This window comes from Nicotiana tomentosiformis, chromosome 11 (assembly GCF_000390325.3).
Source record: "Nicotiana tomentosiformis chromosome 11, ASM39032v3, whole genome shotgun sequence".
In the NCBI taxonomy this organism is placed as follows: domain Eukaryota; kingdom Viridiplantae; phylum Streptophyta; class Magnoliopsida; order Solanales; family Solanaceae; genus Nicotiana; species Nicotiana tomentosiformis.
The window spans coordinates 24455376-24482097 of NC_090822.1; the positions used below are offsets into that span (position 1 = coordinate 24455376).

General features: G+C 39.1%; 1 protein-coding gene across 1 annotated transcript; it reads right to left on the minus strand.

Annotated features, from left to right (window-relative positions):
• Positions 1 to 4392: 4392 nt before the first annotated feature.
• On the minus strand, positions 4393 to 9646 carry LOC104086158 (uncharacterized membrane protein At1g16860-like). The gene is made up of 5 exons (XM_009590356.4): positions 9390 to 9646; positions 7096 to 8098; positions 6255 to 6410; positions 5064 to 5275; positions 4393 to 4937 (listed from the first exon to the last, which is right to left on the minus strand). The coding sequence occupies exons 2-5, from the start codon at positions 7951 to 7953 to the stop codon at positions 4745 to 4747; spliced, it is 1419 nt and encodes a 472-aa protein (XP_009588651.1). The 5' UTR covers positions 7954 to 8098; positions 9390 to 9646; the 3' UTR covers positions 4393 to 4744.
• Between the last annotated feature and the right edge of the window lie 17076 nt (positions 9647 to 26722).

Consider the following 26722-nt stretch of genomic DNA (forward strand, 5'->3'; position numbering starts at 1 on the left):
TTACTTCAACATCGAGTTCTAAATAATCACTTCAACATCGAGTTCGAAATAATCACTCGAATATTAAGCCTACGGGATTCCACATTATCTCGAGTTCGAAATAATCATTCGAATATTAAGTCTACGGGCTACCACATAATCTCGAGTTCGAAATAGACACTCGAACATTAAGCCTACGGGCTACTCCTATATCATGTTCAAAATACTCAGTCGACCGTTGAGCCTACGGGCTGCCAAGTTCGAACAAGGACCCAATAGAATTTGAAACATTGAAAAAGCTACGTTTACTCAGAGTTTACGTTAACCACCACATCATCATCAACTCAACAAGCAAAATCAACCTTGTCATACATATACAAAATTGCCTACGTAATTAATTTACAGGTAATGGGAATTAGACTCTAAGCTTTTGGGTCGGGGTCTTCCCCACCCTCGGACCCGCTTTTGCTACCATCATCGTTATCATCGTCATCATCATCAGAAGCCAAGGCTTCAGCTTCCGCTTCAAGCTCTTTTGCCTTTCTTATCTCTTCGGTAAGATCGAAACCTCGAGCATGAATCTCCTCGAGGGTCTCCCTCCGAGATCTACACTTAACAAGTTCGGCAACCCAATGAGCTCGAGCATCGGCAATCTTCGCCGCTTCCCGGGCCTCCACCTGAGCGGCCTCAGCATCAGCTCGATATACAGCAATAGACTTATCCGCCAAAACTTTCGACGACTCAACCTCCGCTTTAGCCTCAGCAAGTCGTATCTCAAGCTCATCAAATTTCTCAGTCTGAACCAACACCTTTTGCTTGACGTTTCGAAGCTGAACGTCGGCTGATAATAACTTTGTTAAGATGGTTTCTTTCTCTGCTGCCAGGCGGTCAATAGTCTCCTTCCACTGGTTGCATTCGGCCCGGATTTGATCGACCTCCTCTCGAAGTAGCCCGATCCTCTCGATCTTTTGTTGCAACTGAGACAACGGATGGTTAACTTCCACAGTCGAGTCGAATCCATACTTTAACAGAACAAGGCTCACCTGCTGATCGAGCTCGACCCTTTCTTCACGAACCTTAGCCAAATCCGCTTGAAGATCCTTGATAGCCTCCTCCTTTTTGCTACAAAGAAGCCGAAGGTCATCTCTTTCACCTAAGACCTTCCGGAGTTCGGCCTCACACTGGCTAAGATCAACTCGAAACCTACCGATAGCCTGCACAGTTAGAAACTGTCATCAACACCAATAAAGCAAAAAAAGGATCACCGATATCGGAACCGCCAAGTATGGAAAAGAACAAAGAAGCCAAGTACGAAAGAATCATTACCCGAGTAATAAAACGCTGAGCTTCCTCTAACAAAAGAGAAGCATCACCGATATCGAAACTGTCATCAACACCGGTAAAACAATCCTTAAAAGGATCTGTTACACCTGAGCCAGCACCAATATCGGGAGTCTTCAGCTCTCGAGCCTCCTTCAACGCCTCCTCAGAAAAAGACGGAAGGGAAGGTGAATGACCCATTGCCATTGCCCCGAGAAAATCACTCGGAGTACTCCGATCGAGACCTAGGTCTTCGGAACCAACCCCGATGGGCACGGCCGCCATCGGCTCAGCAGCTCTAACAACCTCGACTGCCTCCGCAGGTCGGACTACCAAAGCCGATGAGGTATCTTCTTCTTCTTCTTCCTCCTCAGTCGATGGACCGAGTTGATCGAAAGGGCAATGATTTTTCTCCTCACCGTTCGAGTTTTGGGCTTGGGGTCCTCCGGCTGAGAGGAAGCCCTTCGTTTCTTTTCTTTTCCCTGTTCCAGGACCGGGGGCTTATTGCCTTCATCAACGCTCAAAGGCTGCAGAACGGCATCCCTAGTTACATCTATATGCAAGGAAAAAATCGATAACGAAATGAACTCAGAATACACCTCGAGGGAAACAGGAACCAAACCTCACCATGATTCTTGGCCTCCCATCTACCTTTAGCCAAATCACGCCAAGCGCGCTCGGCATAGGATGAAGTCGAGGCTAACTTTCGAACCCAATCCTCGAGATCAGGCACAGCTTGTGGCATCCAAGGTGCAGCTGGACATCAGAAAATAATATTAGCAAACACGGAAAGAGACACGAAAAGCAAGCACGGATCACTTACGGTCGAAGTTTCATTTTTCAGGAAACGGCATCTTTTCCTCCGGAATAAGATCACGAGTCCTCACTCGAACATATCGACCCATCCAGCCTCGATCCTTATCTTCATCGATGCTCGACATCAAAGCCTTTGATGCCAGACGATATAGCCTAATAAGTCCACGATAAATCTGAGGCTGATACAGTCGTATAAGGTGGCTCAAAGAAAAATCCAACCCTCCGGCTTTGATAGAGAAGAAACGCAATAAGATGACTATACGCCATAAGAAAGGATGAATTTGGCCGAGGGTGACCCGATATCTCCTACAGAAATCAAAAATCACGGGCTATCTGTATACGGTTAAACCTTAGGGAAATCACATCGTTTCTCGTCATTTCCTTTCCAAGAAACGAGGGGGCTATCTGTATACGGTTAAAACCGATCCTCGGTCATGAAGATCGATCGAGGATGACATCTCAGTTGAGGGGTATCTTCATGGAGACCCCGAACGAATTCCGAGATGGCGGCGTCGAGCTCGGGCGTTTGAATCGACCATGGTTACATCGACCGATACAGGTCCCGAACATCGATGCCCAAAAGTGAACACCTAGCTCGAAACCAAGGCCGGGGTTCCGATCCGATACCGAGCTCGAGTCGGTATCGAGCTCACAGACAAAAAAGCTGTTACAACCGCACCAAAGGAGAGAATCTCTGCGGGAAATAAGGAGGGGACACACCATCATGGGTCCTCCACTAGTAATATTTATTTCATCATGTTGCTATAGATTAAATAGTGATCCTTGGCTATAAAAGGAAGGAGAGTTTGTAATAGAACACACTTTGGAGAGGGATTAAGAATTCATTGTGTTTATCTTTCTAAAAGCTCACCTGATATCTTTGTTCATCATCTTCTATTTTTGCACTATAAATACGTGTATTGTTATTTTCATATCAAAGGAATCTACTTGCCCTTAGAACCATACATAAATTCAACGTTATCCGATTTTTCGGGTAAACAATTATATTTGCATATATAGATATTGAGTTAAGAGGTTTGGTAGTTGAAATTGACAAAGAGTATCTAGACATTCAAATGCTGGAGATTTCCAATGAAAACAAGAATGATTACTGAGGAAAGCATAACAAGAAGCTACTAATAGAATAGTGTTGAAGTTAAATAAAGAAAATACTAGCTAGAGCTTATTGTAATATGTGTAGAGGCGGATATTTAACATTATATCAATAAATATATTTTATTTAATAAAACTAGCTTCCATATTCGCCGCATATATGCCGCGTGTCAACAAGTAAAACTTTTAAAATCACACATATATATTGTTAAAACCTATGTGGAAGGTATAAAACAAAATCAAACAAACAAAAAGTGCAAACTTGAAATGATGAAAGGTAATCCTACTTTAGTGACTTGCTAGTCAAACTCAACACTATTGAACAATATCTAAACTTGTGGAGATAAAGTTAGGTGAAATTAAAAAATAATCGAATTTATAGGTGATAATTGAAAAATAGTTATATTTTTAAAAATAATTAAAATTTAGTAAAAAAGATAAATCTGAACGAAAACACTGTTCAAAATCCGAAAAATATTCCAGCATAATATGCCGGAAGTTCATACACAGGTGCTCCAATCTCTAGTATATTATGTTGGAACTTACCGTGTGTTGGAGTTCCAACATAATATGCTGGAGTTCATACACATGTACACCAATCTCCAGTGTATTATGCTGGAGCTTTCGTATTGCAATAAAATAATGGCTATTTTTTAATGAGTTCGCAAACGCTGACTATTTTTCAATTACCAGTCCGAAAATTGAATAGCCCGAACTATTTTCACGATTAAGTATTATAAACGAGAGTACGTTAGCTTATATATCATATAGGCTTAAATGATAAAATGAATATAAACAAATAATTAGATCTGGTAGAGTAGGTCCTTAGAGGAAAATAATTTGAAAAACAAATAATTATGTTATAATTTGAGAGAGAAAAAAGAATTTATTAAACATTAATATGTAAATAAAAGATTAAAACTTATATAATAATAATAAAAAATAAAAAAAAAATTGGGTCGAGAAGACATTGTTATTTTCAGAAGTAGTCGACAAGACATTGTTATTTTAGTCAAGTGAAACCATATACACATTAAATGGTGTGTAAAACCCAGAAAAATACTCCAAATTATATCAAAATTGTTTCAACCTTATCTCTTTCCTTGTCTGAACTTCAAGGCTTCAGCTTTCTAATCTGTAATATTTCTGCAAGTGAGATCTTAGTTCATAGCAATTAAAAGTGGCTAAGAGGCCACACAAAAATTCTTCAAACCAATAAACATATTTCTTGTTTTTTTTCAGGACATAACAGATTTTGACAAGCCCCCACATGAATAAGAATATATCAAACTTCTCTAACCATAAGAAAACTCTCAAAAATCCTCATTAATCAACATGTTTCCTCTACTATAATAATCACACCAACACCATTACGGATAAAAGAAAAAAAAAAGAAGCAAAAAATAGGATTGACAAACTATACACCTGGTTAACCGAGTGGAGATGACATTCTCAGTACTACTTAAAGTGGATTTTCCAAACGACTTTAATACCAAAATAGTAGAGCCTTCATCTGTTACACCGGAATGACATCAATCTTTGAACTGTCTTCACAACTCAGTACAATGCCCTCTAAACTGGCGGGAAGAATGCATTTACTCCACTGACAACCTGTTGAAAACGGCTCAGGAGGAGGAGCGATCATTAGGACATTATCATTTCGTTGGACAACTCCCATTACACTGACAGTACTACCTTCTTTTATATACCTGAGCGCAAATGTAGATGAGAAAAGAGTCAAGAGTGACACTACAGTTTATTAATATTAGTATTATGTAGTTGGCGGTTGGAAAAAAGTGCAACCACTAATTCTTTGAAATTTGTTAAAATCATACCCTTCTTTCAATCGCATTATTCTGTCATCGCTGGATAGATTTCTCGCAGCTAGCCACCTGACAAATTCTGGGGACATGTCCCTATTTGATGGATTGATGTCCACAACAACAGATTCGTCAACATAAGGGGTTACTCTTGCACCACATCCAGTTTTCACCAACGCCCTTAATCCAGATTGGAAGTCAGAGATGTAGAAATCTGTAACATGCCTCTGCAAAAAGAAAAAAAAGAAGCATATAAAATTTTCAGTCTCACTGTAACCATATGTTTGCTTCATCCCTAATTTATAAAGCTTATTTGAATAAATCAAACACTATCACTAGGTAGGGGTAAGGCTTGCGTACACACTAACTTCCCAGGACCCCAGTTGTAGGAATATACTGCATTTGTTGTTGTTGTTGTTTGAATAAATCAAACAATGCGCTTTCATCACACGATCAACATGATAGTTATGAAGATCAACACGATAATTTCACAGGAGATAAAATGCTAGGTAGGTGTATATATGTTAGGTGACAAATTACTTTTTAGGTCGTGTGATCTATGCTACCTTTGATACTCTCCCTAGATAGAGGGAGCAAAGGAGTCAATCTTGATTCATAGAAGCTTCTATTACTTCACTGACTTAGAAGGTGACAGCGAGATGGTTCCTTGAGTTCTCTTCTCATATTACTGTTGTCTTTAAATTTCCCTCATTCAATCACATTTATGAGTTCTAAATAGAGTAAGTGCCACTGTCCAAGAACACAAAACCAGAAATAATTTCTTGCATATCCCATTCAGGCACATAAGTTTTCACCACAAACTTCAGCTCTCAAATTAAATTTCTTGGGCCGTCTGTAGCCTGCTTAATCCCCCAACTGTTTTTGTTTTGATAAGTAAAAGCTTTTATTAAAAATGGTACCAAGATGGTATGAGTACAAGTACAAGATGCTACTAAGCTACTACAGCATTCCATAATCCCCCAACTGTTCGAACGTCATAAATTTCATGAACTTACTTCTAGGCACTTATATCACTGAATCTGCAATATTCAGGTCTATTTAAAGCGTTTCCATGCAAGAATATAACCAGCTAAAACTGAGCTGGTTATATTCTTAGATAAAAAAGAAAAAGGTATTTCCTTTTATTTCTCTGGAAAGAGAAGGTACTTCCGAATTTAAAAAAAGGGGTGTGAAATCTCTTCTCACCTCCAGGGAACGAAGGCCCCAAGTGAAACGACGATGCTCTGGATTGGCTGCTTTTGAATCCCACCCTCGGTACTCATATAAGCTAGTGGATGTATAAACACATCTGGGAACCTTCTGAAATGCGGATTCCAGAGGAACATTTCCACATGTAACTACCTGCAAAACCATAAAGCAATAGTTAAAACTTAATATCCGAGCAGTTTACGGGATCCAGTGCAGGCAAGGTAAGAATTTAGAAAGATGCAAAGAACAATAACATTCGTAAACTCAACTACTCAAGTAAGATACAAGCATCATACTTGCAAGAGCATTTTAAAATTTTCAAGGAGCCAATTTTATGGTTGTTTTCTTTTTTAAGTCTCCATTGACCAAAAAAAATCATGAATCTATTGGATCAACTAACTAATTTGCACGTCGGAATTTAAATCCTATGATACCAAATATTTTAGTCTTCAATTTCTTTTGGCCAAATAATCGTTTTGTTTCCACATACTCATAGGAAGAGTTTCCTTACATAATGCCTATGTGTGTGTGTATAACTTCTGACTATGATTAGCAGTAAATATACCAACTGCAATATTCAAGTGAGCGCTATTATGTAGAATTCACCACTAACCTATCTGCAACCTATGGAAACTGGAACACTACTGTGAACTAACACAAAAACAACACTTCGAGTAAAGACTATTACTACTTTACTAAAGGATCCTAAACCGCATTTTAGAAAAGGGAGGATGGGCAATAACAAACTGGGAAAAGCAGTAGCTATTTCCATGAGAAAATGGGAGAGTAATGGTGATTCCGAAGATGTGCAGAATGAACATATCAAGAAAAAACATACCCCAGAAACTTTAACAAATTGGCCATCTTTTGCAGTTCTAAGCTCGGCATCAGGGTACTGAGAGATGAAACCAACAATAGCACTTCTTCCATAACAAGTATTCCATGTGAATACCGCAGCAACAATGGCAAATAGGATAACAACAACGACAAGAAGAATGGGATTGTGAACAGCACCAAGAATAAAGCCACCAGCTATAAATCCCATCACAAATAGAAGAACTATAGACCAAAGTATTGGCTTCGGGAAACTCTTACGGAAGGAATATTCTTCACCAGGGCTTAGGCGAGTAACAGCCTGGTTATTAACAATAGAACTCTGTAGCTTGATCGAGCCTGTGGAATCCAATGGACCTGAAACCTTCCGTGGAGCACCAGCTGAATTGAGTGGACCCGAAGAAATGGGACCGGATGTAATGAGGCCTGTCGTAGGGAGAATCGGGGGAATAGGGCCAGAGTTTTGACGGGAATTACCAGTAGCCCCTCCAGCTTGAGGACCCGATGACTTCTTCATAGGCTCTCCGTGTTTATTTAGAGGACCTGAGTTGGTCTTTTTCAAAGAAACAGATCCAGGACCGCCACCAGAAGACATGCGACTGATTGAATTCAGTTGACCCGAATGAGAAGTAGCGCCACCAAATGATCCTGTTCTTGATGGGGCATTGTTAATAGGTCCAGATTTCCGTGCCCCAGTTGGGATATCAAACATTTTCCCAAGCTCTCCGGACTTTTTGATATCACCGCCAGTATAAGGCATGGCAACCGAGCTCATTGTTGGAGCCTTTTCTTTCGGCTGCTCAGGCCGACCAGATACATAAAGGCCACTGCTCAACTTATGAGACGGGAACCGAGAACCCATAATGCCAACCTAGCTATCAGTAGAAGCCCAATGGCAATGCACGTAGACAGGATAGCAGTGTTTATTCTTTAACACCCACGAATAGAGACTTGATAACTGGCTGAAAACCCACCTCAGCAGACCAATTTCAACAGTAATGTTATACCTATTCAACAAAAAAACTGCCGTATAAGCATCTCATTTACATTGGGAAGCAAAATACAAGAAGCACCAACGGCGGCTATGATAAGCTTTCTGCATATCAAAGCTTAACTTCAAATTTAGATACTTCAAACTTAGCACAATATATATGCACTCACACTAGGACTTAAATTCCAGAAAGAAGCATCAACTATTTTCTGAATCACAACTAATGAGAACGAGAAAATGACCAATAAGTATAAGGTGGGGGATAATGCACAGAGATCTAGAGATTTTGTAAACCATTATGCAATAACCATAATTTCAAAAACGTTGGTTGAGACACAGGATGATAGGGCGGGCAGCGGACTTTCGGTACTTTCTGCCTGACTCGATTTCAATACTAAGCTCTCATTGCATAAGTAAGAAAGTTCAGCTACAGAGGGTAAAGAGGGGCAGACGAGAGTTCTAATAATTCTCTTCCTTCCAATTTAAAAGAAAATGAAACAATGAGCCTGTAATAGATGTAGATACAATAGAGCAGTATCATGAATCAGTACTCATAACCCACAGATCTGGATATTTTTTTCAAAATTGCAGTCAATCTCAGTCATGTACATGTATGCAGACAAGCAAATCCGAAGAAAATCTCATTCAATTAGTTCTACTAAAAGGTTTTCTTGAATAACAGTAGCAAACTGTTAACATCCTTTAACTAACTATGTGGTTAGTGTTCACACATCAAGTACCAACAAAGACGCCCATCGATCCAAAACAAAGAAACAAAACAAAAGTCATACCCAACAACACAATTGCAGTAAGAAGCACAATCTGAGAGATCAGAGACCAAAATGTACAAAACTCAAATAAAGATTCGATTTTTACACACACAAAAATGTCTCAAGTAAGGATCCAAGAAAAACATAAATCAGCAAAATGGGTTAAAAAAAGAAACTAGTACATTTATACAAATCTGGAGAACCCCATAAAATAAATAACCTGCTATACTATCAAGAAAGTAAAAACAACCCACATTCACATTATTAACCAAAATTGTTAATGCCCAAAAAAACAGAAACAGATCAAAAAGTTCAAAACTTTACTCATTTCAAGAAAACCCAAAATCAGCAGAATGGGTAAAAAATAAATCTACCATGTATATAAATCTTGAAAACCCTCTAGAACTAAATCAAGAAAAGCAAAAAACAATCCACATTCACATTTCTAACAAAAGGGTAAATGTACAAACAAAAAAACAGAAAATAAAGTTCAAAACTTTACTCATTTCAGGAAAATCAAGAAAATGTGAAGGGTACCTGAGGAAGAAAATGAGTTGGGAATAATAAGAAGTAACATGGTAATGGATCAAGAAACCAGTTTGTTTAACATGGGATTTGGGATATGGGAAGGTAGTAGTACTAGTAGTGTTGGTGGGTATGAGGTTTGAGTAAAGGGCAATGGGGGTGGGGTGAATGATGTAGGGGGGGTTGGGTATATGGTGGTCTTGGTGGTTTTGTTAGCTAAGGAGCAAAGTGTTTTTAGGAGGAAAATTAATTAAGAAATTAAAAAGGATAAACGTGGAAACTGAAAATGGACCCTCCACCTTCCTTTTCTGCTGGTTGTCTAGGTTGTGATATTAAATGACATTTTTGACCTTCAATGTAAAGGCTATATTTCTGTTTGCCACTGGTTTTTTCTTATAAACTTATAGGAGCACTAATTTGATTTAAATATTTATATTAACTGCATTAAACACCTCTATAATATGATTCAGTTTCGTATACACCTCTTGTATTCTAAAATCAAACACTTACACTCGCTATATTTCTAAATCATACGAATTTAATTACTTAATTACAGATACACCCTTTAGACTTTAAAATCAAACACTTATGCCCATATATTATAAAATCTTACACATATATAATGACTTAGTCACAAGTACACTCATATATTCGAGTACACCCATATATAATGACTTAAAAGGTAATTGAAAGTAATTTTATTTAATAATATTTATTGATAATATATACTAAATGGTAAGTACGTAAACATGTTATAACAGATTAAATTGTACTAAAAATATATATAGTATCGTCAATATATATTACTTAAATCCTACCCGAAACAGTTCATGCATCGTAGCCAAATTATAATCTATAATAAATAGATAATTTTGTCCCTTATGTGAAATTTCATTCTTTCTTCTATTTTATTGAACAATGTTTTTTATTTCATTTAGTTAATTTATCATTGTAAATAATTTCTTACACAAATAATTATCATCAAAACAAAAAATAGGAATTTTAAATTACAAATTAATTAACGTAAAACACTTTCTCCACTATCTGCTGAGCTTGTCTTTCCTCATTCATTCTGCATTTTTTTCATTCTTCTCCTTTTATCTTCCTAAGAGGAAAATACTTGTAAAAAAGTTGAATGAACTTACGATTAGATTATAATACAATCAAAATAAGAAGAGGCAGAATAAACTTAAAGGATAAGGGGAATTTGTTCTATTATAGATATTTTATACCTTTATTACAGAATATTTCGAAGAAGAAAAAAAGAGGCTTGTATAATAAGTGCTCATAATTTGACACCATAGCTTTAGGAAATGTATCTTGCAGGCCAAAACACTAGGAATTTGAGTGTGAGACTCTCCAGTTTGATTTATACTGATTAAACTTGAATAAATATTCATGTGGAATCGATGTTTCTAAATTCTACCAAGTCATATAGATTTATCATAGTCAGGGGTTTTAATAAAATAAAAATATGTAATAGTCAACCATGATTACTAACTTGTTTGGGTGGTTGTTACATATTGTTTCATAATGTATCGTATCATATCGTATCGTATTGTACTGTATCGTTTGATGAATACAATGTTTGAATAGATTGTAACGTTTGCCGTCCTTTTATGATATCACGCACCAGCAATATGAAGAATAGACTTGCAATATTATAAAGAGAAATTATGATATAGGTTAAAATTATTATATATAAAAAGGTAGTGTAAATGATAAAATAAAATTATTTAATATTAATGAAGGGTGAGATGAGAGAAAAAGACAAGATAACGACGCGACCACACCAAATCGGTCGTTACATAAAGTGACACATTTCGTCGTTACGTAACGACGGATTTAACGATACAATACAATAAAATTTAAGTAACAATCAAAACAAACATTGTATTTAAAGTAACAATACGATACAATACAATAGGTAACAACCATCCAAACAAGTTGTTAATTGCTCAAAGTTTATGTGCAAATACATATCATGTATTTATTGGTTGGTAAATTATTAATCTAATATAAACACCGGGTGCGAATAATTTTTTACCAATTAAGTTGCTTGCTTCCTTAACTCATTTAGGGCCATCTTGTTGAAAATTTATGAATGAATAGTTGAAGAGGAGCAAAAGTTCAATGCAGTACTTGTAAAAAGTATTTATACAATTATATAACTTACGAGGTAATTACAAGCAGGCGAGTTAACTTAAATACCTATTTATCTAATTGCTTAAGCAAAAAATAGTCGACGAATATATAATATATTTATAATTCATGTATAATATATGTATAAATATATATAATCAATATTAATCTTAAAAATAAATAGTGAATACGATAGATCATTCGTATAAAAATCCTTTACAAGTATATATTTGTAATAGACATTAATTGATAACCTGATAAACAAAACAAACTGTTTACTATTACAATCTAAAATATATTGATAATATAAATAAACTTTTATATTTTTAGTGTATATAACTTAAATCTGTCGAAGCACCTAGAAATTGCTTTATTCCTTATTTGGTTGAGTATTTAAGGTGTCAGTAGTAAATTGTTCTAGGATTCAATGTTTTAAAAAGTGTGAGCGTAAGGCGAGGCATTTTACATATGCCTTAGCGAGGCGTAAGCCCCGAGACACGGGGCGTAAGCCCCATAGGTATTTACTTTTTAATATTTTATAAAATAATATAATTACAGTAAATATTTATAAACAGGTAAAATTGCATAAAAATTGAAGAAAACTATAAATATGTGAAATATATATATATATGTGCTCCATCCCCACAAAAAAATAGTCAAAACAATCTATTATACTCTACTTAGAAGCACAAGTAACTTGAGTCGAAAAGAATAAAGTTTTCTACATGGAGGAACAAAAAGGATGAGTAACCTGCAATTTGAACTTAAAACTTGCTGCTATGAAAGAGAATGAGGTTCTCTTTGTATTTGAAAAATTTTTGAATATTCGTTGCTTTTGGGAGACATTAGCAGACTAGCGGACAAAATAAAGAATTGGGAAAGATCATGAATTAGGACTTCAATCAATAAAAAAGATCTTAACTTTTAAATTTAATACATTTCAGCTCCTTTTTAAAACTTTTGAGTAATTACCAAGCTGAATTTTGAGAATTTGGGTATTATATGAAGGACTTATTCAACAAATTTTATTTTAATTTGAAAAAGTCTCTGGCGCTTACGCCTCACTAAAAAAAAATACTCCTCAAATGTACGGGCATACGTCCCGAATTGCTGGGCGTACGCCTCTTGAGACTTTCGCCACACACAGTCGTTGTCTCGGCTGTGCTACCGGAGGCTTTGGGAAAGTCGGAATAGGAGAGCACTCATCTTGAGTACTATCGCATCGGGGCGTTTTTGATACGCCTCGCCCCAGGACTCGCCCCGAAAACGCCTTTTAAAACAATGCTGGATTTACTTGACTCGCACCTTATTTAGTCACAAGAGGAACTCACGTAGGAGAATTTTATTGGAAGAAAATAGAGAAAATTACTAATAATATTGTCTACGAATAGTTTCAAGTCACATCATAATTTTTTGGGTAAATAAGTGAGGCTTTGCTAGGAGCTCATGTAATGGTTTTCATATTTGTTAAAAAAAAAAATTATTTTTTTATTTTCACGTTTATGGTAGGACCCACATCATTCTAACATTTTTGGTGTTTAACCTTGTTTTCCAACTTATAGTGAGCTGTATGATTATGTTTTTCATTATTCTTTTCAATTATCCTCCTGTATTTCTTAAAATGTCGGTTTACTTATTTTAATACATCTTTTTTTTTTTATGAATACTGAAAATTATATGAAATAAGCTTGTTGTCTATAGACTATAGAGTGCAAAACATTTCTGAACTTCCGAAAATAGAAAAAAGAATCATATAAATTAGATCGTATATTTCCTTAAAAGAATTATGCACGCTTGGTCAAAGAAGCGATGTCACGTAACACTGATGCATCGAATTTTTTTTACTAAATATATATATTAGTACCGTGAGGGATCAAATAAGTAGAAAAAATGACACCATTAAACATGGATTGTCTCCTAGCATGTTAGTCATGTGCCTGATTTTGCATAGGTTCGAATCTCAACTAGCATATATTTTTGACAAATATTTGAGAGAGTCTTTGTGGTTAAGAATTATAATTAAGTAGAAATCATGACCTTTTCTAGGTTCTCAATAAAACTAATGGATTAAGACTATTTTTGTATAAAAAAAAAGATAGTTAAAGTTATTTATTCCAATTCCTCTATACATTGTGACACAATTTACAAAAATTCCTACATACACACCTGATGACTATGACCTTTATAAGTTATACCAACACGTAGAAAACTAAACTCGTATTTTGATTAACTCTTAATCTTCTTTATAAGTTATATCAACACATAGAAGAATCTCTCTCTGACTCTCTTTCTCTCTCTCTCTCTCTAACCCCAAACGGTAGCAGCCGTTTGTTTGTGCATCTCGCCTCGCCGGGGACGACGCAGGTAAGGAATCCACCTTTATCATCTCTCTCGATCTCTCCTCTATTCTCCTTCACCTCTCTTCTCCATCTTTCTCTCGTCTCCGTCCTTTTCTTTTTTTGACAAGATTGATTAAGACCGACCGGTGCCCTAGACAACATTCTGCTAGTCCTATTTGTCTATTCCTCCCTCTTTCTCATACCCTTTCCCCTTCTCTGCCCCTGTGTGTGTGTGTGTGTGTGTGTGTGTTTGTTTGTGAACAGTTCCAATGCAATGATTTTTTGGCACGAACTAGCCACACACCCTGGTGGTTATCGCTGTAGATCGAATAATTCCTGCTTGTTGCTCGAGGTCCAGCCCCTCTGGTCAGTCTTTCGGCAAGCCTCGAGATTTCCGACGCCCTTCAACCAGGTTCTTCTATATCAATTTCGCTCCCTAATGAGTGACAACTTTTAGTTTGGCAGCCCATCTACAATCCAGGTCCCGCCATTTCTTAATTTACTATGCTCTGTTGCTTTAATTCGTCTACTGCTTGTCGATTTTTGGGAAGCCTTCATGTTGGTTGTATTCTTGCTAAGTAATTTACATTCTTGCTCTGCTTTTCGAGACTGAGTAGTATTATTACTTTGTTGTTTGATAAGTATGGATTTTGACTACTTATTAGCGCTTTTTAGCTTTCGTTTTAGTACAAAAACGTTCAATTGTGTTCCCGAAAACTGATAAAATATGCTTAATTGCAGGAATATTGGAAGATGAACTCCCGAGATGAAATCCAATTCAAGAAGGAGTAATCTGAACTCAAGGACAAAAAAAGGCACAAAAGCTCAGAAGTGCGGACCGTAGAATATCATCTGCGACCGCAGGTTATGAAGGAAAATCTATCAGAGACTGGTGCAAAGTGCGGTCCGCACATGAATTGTGCGGCCGCAGAATATGTGATTCAAGTCCATCAAAAATGCGGACCGCACAATTATTGTGTGGCCGCAGAAGAAGAGCTATGCGGCCGCAGTCACAATTATGCGGACCGCAGAAGAGCAAGATGCGGTCGCAGTTACAAATCCGCGGACCACAGAAAGAGTGCAGTGCTGCCGCAGTTCAGAATTATGCGGTCGCAGAAGATGTGATTCAAGTCCATCAAAAATGCGGACCGCACAATTATTGTGCGGCCGCAGAAGAAGAGCTATGCGACCGCAGTCACAATTATGTGGACCACAGAAGAGCAAGATGCGGTCGCAGTTACAAATCTGCAGACCACAGAAAGAGTGCAGTGCTGCCGCAGTTCAGAATTATGCGGCCGCAGATTTTCAATCCTATCAAGCTGAAAAATAGTGCGGACCGCACATGAAATTGTGAGCCCGCAGAACCTCCGAAAGGGCATTTTTGTCAGAAATTTCCAGCCCTGTATAAAAGATAATTTTCACATTTTTAGGTTAACTTTTGACATCAGCTGCTACAGTAGCCGTTTACTTTTTCTCTTTTTAGCAGTTTTTCATATTTTGAGCTATTTTAACTTAGATTTTATCATTTTAATTAGCAATATGAGTTTAATTATCATTTCTTCTTCTATTTCTTCCATTTCAAGCATGAGTAGCTAGATTTTTCACTAGTGTTGTGATGTATTATAGCTATCAATACTCAATTACCCACTAAATACCTCTCGGTCAGAGAGTGATTTTGCCCAATTTGGCTTTCTCAAGTCCAAATGGGTATTGAACAAAACGGTTGATAAAATCTCAGGTCCGGTTGTTACTATCTCTAGGTTCAACCCTTTAATTGGGCTTATCAATCTCTCGATTGATCCAATTTCTTGTTAGCCAAGTTTTCTTAGACTAAGTCTCTCTTTCTCAAGTAGAGACCAAGTCAAATAGACATGAACTAATGTTTGGAACCATTAATTCCACAAATAAAAGAAAGAACAAGGCTAAATAATAAATACCCAATCATAAACAAGCAATAAATTAAACACCCATTAAGTTTACACTAAAACAAGCTTTAAAGTTTATATCCCATTAGGCAATCATCTAGGTGAAGGTCATAGCCTTAGGCTTTTTACAACATTTAAAAAACAACAAAAATAATTTTCTAGTTTTAATTCTGAACTTGCAATCGTAGTTCAAATTAGATTTCAAAACAACCAAATTTTGTTGAAGAGTAAATTTAGATATTCAAATTCACACACTACGATATATACTACTAACTCCCATCTATAGCCCCCTGTGGAATTCGACCCCAACTCTTGTTGGGTACTATTATTGCATCGACCATTTTCATAACCTCGAATTGAGGTGTGAACTTGGACGAGATCAATTTTTGGCGCCGTTGCCGGGGAGCCAAAAAACGGTGTTAGCTATATATTTAGGTGTGTTTTTGGGAATATCTTCTTTTCCTTTCTTGTTACTAACGTGTGAGTAGTATAGGTGCAATCATGGCAAACAACGAGCTCGGAAACGTAGCTTTAGGGGATGTGGACGTTGAGGATGATCAAATTGATGAGGTCCCTCTTGAACTTCAAGCAAATAGATGAGGCCGAGCACCTCAAGATAATATACCCGCTCTACCCCCACCTCCACCACGAGCGGCTCCACACCGGGTTGCCGAATAAAGGGTATGCAAGTGCTATAGTCCCTGCCCGTATTAGGGCGGGCAACTTCCAAATAACTAATGTGATGCTCACTTTGCTCGAGCAACGAGGGTTCTTCACTGGTGCACCGGGTTAAAATGCATATAAACACTTGAAGGGGTTCGTAGATACGTGTTGGGGTAGTAAACAAACTAATGTCTCTGGGGATGCTTTGAGGCTAGGGCTTTTTCCCTTCTCTCTATGGGAGAAAGCTTTAGATTGGTTGGAACGTTTGCCAAATCATTTCATTCATACTTAGGATGAACTAGCGGAGAAATTTATTTCTAAGTACTTCTCTCCCGGGTGCATGGCTATTCTTCGGGATAAAATTTTAGCATTCAAGTAAGAGCCCAATGAACCACTACACGAGATATGGGAAATGTATAGAACAATGGTGAAAGAGTTCCCTAACAACGATATGACGGAGAACATGATTCAACAAACTTTCTATCGAGGGATCAATACCACCAACCAATGTAGTGAATTAACTTGCCGGTAGGAACTTCATGACTACGCCTTATGCGGAGGCGTGTGATATCTTGGATGAGATGGCAGATACTTCGTCGGTGTGGCAATCTCGGGCTAATGTTCCACAAGGTGACCCGAATATGATTCATCTTCACAAAGAAATTGCATGATTATGGACAAGCCATAACCGAGTTGACTACCTCCATAAACCAATTGGCAAGGGCACAACTTCAACAAGTGCAAAACCCGAGGCAACTCAATGCAATAGAGGGAGTAAATATGATGGTGAACAAGCAAAGAACAAGAAGTACGCAAGTGCAACAAAGAGTGGACAATTTTGTGCAAGATGATAGTGGATTTGATCAAGATGAATCTTACAATGACCAAGAAGAGGAGGTCTAATATGTGAACAACTTTCAAGGGCAAAGAAACAACTACCAAAGCCCTAGCCAACAACAGTGGAGACCTCAAAATAATCAAGGCAATTGGAATTATCACAACCAAGGTAATTGGAGTGGTGAAAACAATCAAAACAATTGGAATAACAACAACAGTCAAGGCAATTGGAGTGGAAACAATAATCAAGGGAATTGGCATAACAACAATAACCAAGGCAATGGGGAAGGCAACAATCAAGGCGGGTGGAATAACAATCAAGGAAATCGGGGGTTAGGTTTTCAAAGGCCCCTGATGTATCTACAACCGAGCAACACACCTCCTTATCCTTCCCATACTCCTAGTTCTTCTAATAATGAAATGGGTTGTATTAAGAATATGTTCAAGCAAATGATGGAGAAGAACGCCAATTCTGATGCCCAACTTGCTTCACACAACACATCGATCCGCAATCTAGAGGTGCAAATGGGTCAAATCTTACAAGCTTTAAATTCTCGTCCTAAGGGGGCACTACAAAGTGACACGATGGTAAACCCGAAGGGTGGGAACAATACGGGGCATGCCATGGCCGTTACTACAAGAAGTGGAAGATGTGGGAATGCACCCACATCAAGTCAAAGGCAACTTGTGGATGTTGAGTAAGTGGTAGAATAAGAGGAGATCCCATCCAATGTATTGCAAGAAAATGATGAAGTGCGAATTGATATTGATGACACGGTGGAAGAGACTCAAGAGGAAGTGAAACCGTCTAGGGAGCATGCGATTGACATACCGGAACCGGTAGTGTAAAAGGCTAAGGCACCATTGCCTAAGCCACCTCCTCCGTATCCTCAAAGGCTCGCAAGAAAAATGGCGAGAATCAATTCAAAAAGTTCATTGATATGATGAAGAGTCTCTCGATAAATGTGCTATTAGTTGAAGCCTTGGAGCAAATGCCCGGATACGCAAAGTTCATGAAGGACTTGGTGATAAAGAAGCAGTCGATGAATTTTGAAACTATCAAAGTCACTCACTAAGTGAGTGCAATTGTGTATTCGATGGCTCCTAAGTTGGAAGATCCCGGTGCTTTCACAATCCCTTGCACCATTGGAAGTGCCGAGTTTGCCAAAACTCTTTGTGATCTTGGGGAGAGTAACAATTTGATGCTCTATTCGATTTTCAAGACCTTGGGAATTGGCAACCAAGACCCACATCTATGAGATTACAAATGGCCGATCGTACAATGAAGAGACCGTTGGGGGTGATTGAAGATGTATTAGTTCGTGTTGATAAGTTCATTCTCCCAGTGGATTTTGTTATTCTTGATTGTGAAGTGGACTATGAGGTGCCGATTATTCTTGGTAGACCTTTCCTTGCTACGGAGAAGGCTCTTGTTGATGTGAAAGCCGGAGAACTCACTTTCCAGGTGGGTGATGAAAAGGTGGTTTTCCACGTGTGCAAATCTATGCGGCAACCAAATCGCAATGAAGTGTGTTCCTTCGTGGACTTGGTGACCGATGTGATTATTAATGATACAAGTGTCACGGTTAATGTGGGTGATATGTTGGAGGCCGTCTTGCTCAATTTTGATGATGACGAGATGGATGGCTTCATGGAATGTGTTAATTCTTTGCAAGGAATGGGGTCGTACAAATATGCACCTCGGAAACTTTTCTTGGATCTTGAGAATAGGAAAACTCCTCTTACAAAGCCTTCAATTGAATAGCCTCCGATCTTTGAGTTGAATCCATTGCCTCCATATCTCAGGTATGAATTTCTTGTCCCTTGTTCTACTCTACTGGTTATTCTTTCCTCTTGCTTGACTAACGTGCAGGTTGACTCTACATTGGCGGTGCTCCACAAGAGGAAGAAAGCTATTGGGTGGACTTTGACGGATATTCGGGAAATAAGCCCCACATTATGCATGCACAAGATTAACTCGGAGGAAGATGCCAAACCCTCAATTGAACATCAAAGGAGACTCAATTAAGCCATGCAAGACGTGGTCAAAAAGAAGATTATCAAATGGTTGGATACCGGGGTGGTCTACCCTATTTCCAACAGTTCATGGACTTCTCCGGTGCAATGTGTCCCGAAAAAAGGGGGGCATAACAGTGGTCACCAATGATAAGAACAAGTTGATTTTCACAAGAACGGTGACCGGGTGGAGAGTGTGTATGGACTATCGGAAGCTAAACAAAGTCACAAGGAAAGACCATTTTCCACTCCCTTTACTTGACCAAATGCTTGATAGGTTGGCCGGTCGTGCTTTCTATTTCTTTCTAGATGGATATTCGGGCTACAATCAAATCCTTGTTGCCCCGGAAGATTAAGAGAAAACAATTTTCACTTGTCCCTATGTCACTTTTGCTTTCAAGTGGATGCCATTTGGCTTATGCAATGCACCGACAACTTGTTAACGGTGTATGATGGCGATCTTTACGGATATGGTAGAAGATTACCTTGAAGTCTTCATGGATGATTTATCGGTAGTCGGGGATTCCTTTGATGATTGTTTGGCAAATTTGGATAAAGTATTGGCAAGGTATGAAGAAACAAACTTATTGCTAAATTGGGAGAAATGCCATTTCATGATCGAGAAGGCATTGTCCTTGGTCACAAAATTTCAAAGAATGGCATAGAGGTCAACAAGGCGAAGATAGAGGTGATTTCTAAACTTCCACCTCCAACCTCAGTGAAAGGCGTAAAAAGTTTCTTAGGTCACGCGGGGTTCTACCGGCGCTTCATAAAGGAGTTTTCCAAAGTGGTGAACCCATTGTGCAAGCTCTTAGAGAAAGATGCTAGGTTTCACTTCAGTGATGATTGCATGAGAGCTTCTAAATTGCTAAAGTTCAAGTTGACAATAATTCTCATTATCACCACTCTTAATTGGAGTATTCCTTTTGAGTTCGTGTGCAATACTAGTGATGTAGCGGTTGGGGCAGTTTTTGGGCAACGTATCAATAAGATTTTTCATCCGGTCTACTATGCTAGTAAGACCATGAATGATGCCCAAGTTAATTACACCGTTACTGAAAAAGAGCTCTTTGCCATTGTATTTGCAATTGAGAAATTCTGCCCATACTTGATAGGTGCAAAGGTTATTGTTCATACGAATCATGCGGCACCTCGATATCTTATGAGCAAGAAAGATTCAAAGGCTAGGTTGATGAGACGGGTGATATTATTCCAAGAGTTTGATATTGACATCCAAGATCGAAAAGGTAGTGAAAATCAAGTGCGAACCACTTGTCTCGTTTGGAGGAGAAGGGGAGGCCGCATGATGGCCTTGAAATCAATGACTCTTTCCCCGACGAGCAACTCTTGGATATGTCAATGAAGGAGGTGCCATGGTTCGCGGATCTAGCAAACTTCCTTGTGTGTTGAATCATCCCGGATGAGCTCTCTTCAAATCAAAGGAAGAAGCTTAAACGAGATTGTCAAGATTATTATTGGGGCGAGCCATACCTTTTCCGGATTTTCATGGATGAGGTAATTAGAAGATGTGTACCGGATGAAGAGCAAAATATTATTCTTGAGGCTAGTTATTCTTCGCCTTATGGTGGTCACCGTGGCGGAGCAAGAACGATGGCTAAAGTGCTAAGTTGCGGTTTCTATTGGCCCACTCTCTACAAAGATGCAAGTGATATGGTAAAAATATACGATGAATGCCAACGGGCCGGTGGAATCTCGAAGAAGAATGAAATGCTTCTCACTACCATCTTGGAGATTGATATTTTTGATATGTGGGGTATTGACTTCATGGGTCCTTTTGTGAGTTCTTGTGGAAACACCTACATCTTGGTCGCGGTTGATTATGTGTCTAAATGGGTGGAGGTCGTTTCTCTACCCAACAATGAAGCGAGAAGTGTGGTGGCGTTCTTGAAGAAGAATATTTTCACAAGATTTGGTACTCCGCGGGCTATCATAAGCGATGGAGGGTCACATTTTTGCAACAAGGCTTTTGACACTTTGCTTAGCAAGTACGGTGTCACTCATAAAGTTACAACTCCATATCATCCACAAGCTAGCGGTCAAGTGGAAGTCTCCAACCGGGAGATAAAGAGCATCTTGTCCAAAATAGTGAATGCTAACTGGACGGATTAGTCAAAGAAGCTTGATGATGCACTATGGGCTTATCGGGCTGCTTTCAAAACTCCTATCGGGATGTCTCCATATTGGTTGGTATTTAGAAAAGCTTGTCATATTCCGGTGGAACTTGAGCACAAATCCATGTGAGCTTTAAAGAAGTTGAATCTTGATTGGGATGCAGCCGCTAATTTGCGGGTTGCACATTTGAATGAATTGGATGAGTTTCGCTACCATGCATATGCAAGTTCGTCCTTGTACAAAGATAGGATGAAGTACCTTCATGACAAATACATCCGAAACAACGAGTTCAAGGTGGGCGATCTTGTTTTGTTATTCAACTCACGATTGAAGATGTTTCCCGGAAAGCTGAAATCTAAATGGAGTGGTCCCTTTGAAACTGTGGGTGTGACACCTTTTGGTGCATTAGACTTGAAGAACAAAAATGATGAGGTATTCCAAGTCAATGGTCACCGAGTGAAGCATTATTTGGGACAAGTTGATGATGGCCACGTGGTGGGAGTTATTCATTTGAAATGATGGCAACCCATGTTTCTTTTTCTTTTTCTTTTTTTTTCTTTTTCTTTTTCTTTTTCTTTTCTTCTTTTGTAGATAGGTGTTATTTTTGTGCTAACTAGATTTGAAGTGTGTTGCAGGAATGAGTGTGCTTTACAGGAACTGTGCTCAGAAAAATTGGCTAAGTGTGAAAAAAGTGCGGACCGCAAATGGATTGTACGGACCGCACAATTGTGGGTGCTACAGCAGAAGGGAAGTGCGGCCACACAATTAAAGTGCGGACCACACAAATTGAGTTGGAAAATTGCAAACTCTCTGAAGTTTGGTCTGTCAGAGAAATGGCCAAAGTGGAGTCGCACAACAAAATATGCAGTTCGCACCAAAAAATCTACGGACAGTAGATCATCAAGGGCATTTGAGCCCCAAGTAATAGAGTTCGAACCGCAGAAGGAATTCTGAGGCCGCACTCCTCCCTTGTCCCTCAGGTCTGATTGTTAAGTATAAATAGTAACCTTAGTGGTTACTGTACATTTTTTCCCCTCTCTGAGCACTCTAAACTCTAAAACATTGAAATCGTTTGTTCAATCATCTGCCACACTCAATCCATATCTGTGATCACTCATCTGCATTACTTCATATCTGGTATGCTTCAATTACTCATAGAATTTTTCAACTTTTAGTTTAATTTAGTTTTAGGCCATTTGTCAAAGATTTCAATTTTACTACCAAGTGGGATTTAAACTGTGTTGGGTTAATTGATAATTGCTCTATGGGGAATGGGTGATTTATTTTTCATGCTTATGTGTTCATACCATGTCGAATTTGTGAAAAATTATGTAAACCCTAGGAGTCTAATCGAGTTTGGTTTGAAATCTGCGCCGCACAAGAAATTGGGTGGTTCGCAGAAGTTACGACTAGGGTACTGTAAGTAAGGCTGAATCTGCGGCCGTACTTGAAATTGTGCGGTACGCAGAAATCCCATTGCGGCCGCAGAATAACGTAATCTCTTTCATCAGAGAGTTTCCACTTTTGGAATATCTAATGTGCGGCCGCAATGATAAAAGTGCGGACCACACTTCAAATCTGCGGTCGCACTAAAAATTGTGCGGACCGCAGTTCCAGCTCTGCAGCTGCAAGTTCAAATTGTGAGGTCTGCATATCCCAGCCAGCGACTACACTTGTATTTGTACAGACCGCACTTCCCCACCCTACCAACATATTCTAAACTGTATGTTACTGTCTGCTTGCAATTGAATTACAACTGACTACTGTTGTTACTTGTTACAGAAAATGGTCAGATCTCGAGGCTGTGGTGATACATCAAAGGGGAGGGGTGAACCTTCCAGAGGTCAAGGCAAAAACACTTTACCCCTCGCCCTCCAAAAGATTATCACCAAGAAAGCTACAGTCGGCAGAGGAAGAATTCCATATCCCTCCGAATCTAGTTCATATACCCCATCTTGGGAAGCTTCGGAGGGCGAACTCAGTGCAAGAGCAACCTGCTGTCCAATCACAATCACATGGAAGGTATCAACTCCGGGACGAGCCTTCCTCCTCACATAGCACCTCCGAGGGTTCGGAGAGTGCCGGTCAGGCTTTAGAGCCCTCTTCTGCACTTGTCCCTAAGGCACCTGCGACTACTATTGACGATATTCTGGATGATGGCTGAGGGGGTGATACGACAGTTGCCGGCCTTGAGGGATCAAAAAAGAAAGAGGTCTGGGAGGATCGTTTCATCAGTCTAACTACCTTCACCAGTTTTCGTGGGTCGTGGCCGGTGAGATCACTCACTCTTGAGCGACAGTTCCAACTCAAAGATCTAGAGAAGTACAATCCAGCAGTGTTGAGATAGTTTCGAGAGATGAAGGAGTGGATGTGGTTCACCTAGACTATTGTGGATGCCAATAAGTATTTGGTATGGGAGTTCTATGCCAATGTGGCATACATAAAGAAAGGGACCAAAGTGACAAAAGTGAGGAATATGAAGGTGATATTTGACCAACACACACTGAACACCTATTTGGGGTTTGAGGATGTTGAGCTGGCACAGTACTTGGAGAAGCTGGCGATGGGTGATGCAGCTCGCCCATGGCTAGCTGAGATTATTGCCCCTAGGGCCACATCTACCATGGATCAGAACAAGGGTTCCTATTCAGCGGAACACCCTAAACTTTAAGGCGAAGGGATGGCAGACCTTCGTATGCAACAGACTAGACCCGTGCCAGAATGAAACCAACATGCCTATTCCACGGGCAGTTCTAGTCGCCTCTATTATGGTCGGGTACCCGATCAATGTGGGTGCCGTAATATTGGCCAACATGTCAGTGGTCGCCAGGAAAGCTCATACCTTCTACCCATATCCCAACACCATCACTGAGTACCTTACGGATGCACGGGTAGAGCTTAGAGATTTTGACACGAAGGTTAGGGCTAAGAAGCCTTCTTATGGTATTCTCTGATGGATGCACACAACCCGAATAGAAAGGGTCAGCCGACTACCACCGTAGGCCAGTATGACGAACCATCGGTGGTAGCTGCAGAGACAACCGATATGCCATCCGCTTTAGCAGAGCCTTCATCCAGTGCAACTACCATGCCTCCACCTTCAGCCTCAGTGCCTTCCATCTCGGCTTTGAAACTGGTTCCTATGCCCAATGCTCCACTTACTGCGCTATGAGTCTCCCAGACACTGGCGAGCCTCAACAACTGGATGCAGACAGCTACTACAAAGCTGTTTGACATATCCGGTTAGGTTGCAGCACAGTCATCTATTCCGAAACCTTAGATTCCCCCCACAGTTGAAGAATCCTTGAAGAAGCTCTTGGACAACCAGAACACAATTATGGCCACTTTGGTACAATATGGGTCAGTCATAGAGGAGCTGGGAAAGGAAGTGAAGAAGATGCAGAAATCACAGGCCTCCAAGAAGTCTGTGGACAAGCTCCGGCAATATATTACCAAGATTGCAGTAGCCGGAGACATTCCATTTGATATGCTGATAGACCCGCACCACCAAGGCCCAGATCCTATAGCACATACAGAACCAGATGGCCAGTCTGAGGAGCCCTGCTAACATTGCCGAGGCAGTACGTCAGATGTTCACCAACCCAGCCACTCCCGAACTTGAGAATGATGAGATCCAATTGGATGAGGCTGAGGTCGGTGCCACTGCCGGGGACACAGAGATGGCCACAGAGCCATAGGGAGTTTTCATCACTTTCACCATTCTTTTGTTCGTATTTTGTTAAGCATTGGGGACAATGCTTATTTTTATTCTGGGGGAGAGGGAGTTTCTTTGATACATCTTGTATTTTGATAACTATGAGACATTTGGCCTGTAATTAATTTGTTACTATTTTCTTCTTCTTTCTCATTATGTATATATTCTATCGTATCTCTCATTATGTATATTCATTATGCTTTCAATAGTTTGCTTTGTAGCTTCTTTATCTTTAGGTTTGTCTTCTTTTTGAGTTAGTAGCTTCTTTTTTATTTAATAACTTCTTTTTATGTTTTAGTGGATAATAAGCCTTCGGTTTTCTTAATGCCACGGTTCTTTCCAAAGGTGATTTTTGTGTGAACCGGGTGACTCTTCCCAACGATGGATGACGTGACAACCTTCTTAAGGGATTGAGTCCATTTTTGGTGTTTAGATAATAATAGTAGTAGTAATGAATAACAAGGCCTAATTGAGTCATGCTCGAAGAGTTAAACATGCTTCACTTGGTACCAACACACTTAACTGCATGCTTATGGTTAAAAACAAGATATTTGGAAAGAAATAGCTCTAGTTAGTGACCTTGTGACTCTTGTATTGACTTAGGCTATCATCGAGTGGTTTAATCGAACCATAGTGATTCTCAATCTTGAATATAGTCATTGTGGGCCCTCGACTCTATCCTCTTTAACAATCCATAGACGTGAGAGGTGAGATGTTGTTGTTGTAAGTCCAAGTACCCGTGCGAATGGTCTAGAACTTGCCCGAATGTGTTTCTAGGCGAAATTTAAGTTTTGCTTGGCTTGAGAAGTGATTGTAGGCTCTCCTTGTCCTGCTTGAAGTTTTTCATTGCCCAACAATATTGTTATCCCTAGTCAACCCATTTGAGCCTAAAAACCTTTCTTATTTGATAACCATATTACAAGCCTTTACCCGTTTTATCGTGACCCTCTCTAGGCACCCGAGCTTTCCTTAACACTTTTGTGAAATAATTGGCTAAAAACGTAGGTTTGGGGGAGAGACGAGGAACTTGAAAGAGGTATCAAGGCACAAAAAGAGAAAAGAAATAATGAGAAGGAAAAGTGGAAGGGATTCAAAACAAAAGTAATGATGCAAAGAATTGAGAAATCAAAGAGGGAGAAATTGAATATCATGATCAAGAAAGAGTGATGTTAAGTTTCTCTAGTTCCCCTAAGGAAAAAAAATGCCTGACGAGTGAAAAACCGGTATACATAACATAGGCTCGCTAGTCAAAGATAGTATAGTATTAAATCGTCTCCACAGGGGTTGGTTTCAACAATGTTCTATTAATTCTTCAGCTCCACACTATCCAGGATAATAAACCTTTTAATTTATGTTATTATTGACTACAAATAAACTAAGATTTTCAACTGTAAGAAACTAAAGATACCCGAATGATTAGTAACAACAATGGATATCAGTGCGAGAGGTAAGGGCAATGACAAGATATGTGATCAACTATTGTTCCGGGTAACTCTGTGCTAAATTAAATCTTAACTTCTATTGATTCTTTCGATTTCAACAGATGTTTAGACTACTTCAGGGATTCCAATTCTT

What these genes read in the sequence shown, in the direction of transcription:
- LOC104086158 (XM_009590356.4), bottom strand. Translation starts at nt 7,953, where the DNA reads ATGGGTTCTCGGTTCCCGTCTCATAAGTTGAGCAGTGGCCTTTATGTA. An exon ending in AATTTGTTAAAGTTTCTGGG is followed by an intron (nt 6,411 to 7,095) that starts GTATGTTTTTTC and finishes ATGGTTTTGCAG; the next exon opens with GTAGTTACATGTGGAAATGT. An exon ending in ATAATGCGATTGAAAGAAGG is followed by an intron (nt 4,938 to 5,063) that starts GTATGATTTTAA and finishes ATTTGCGCTCAG; the next exon opens with GTATATAAAAGAAGGTAGTA.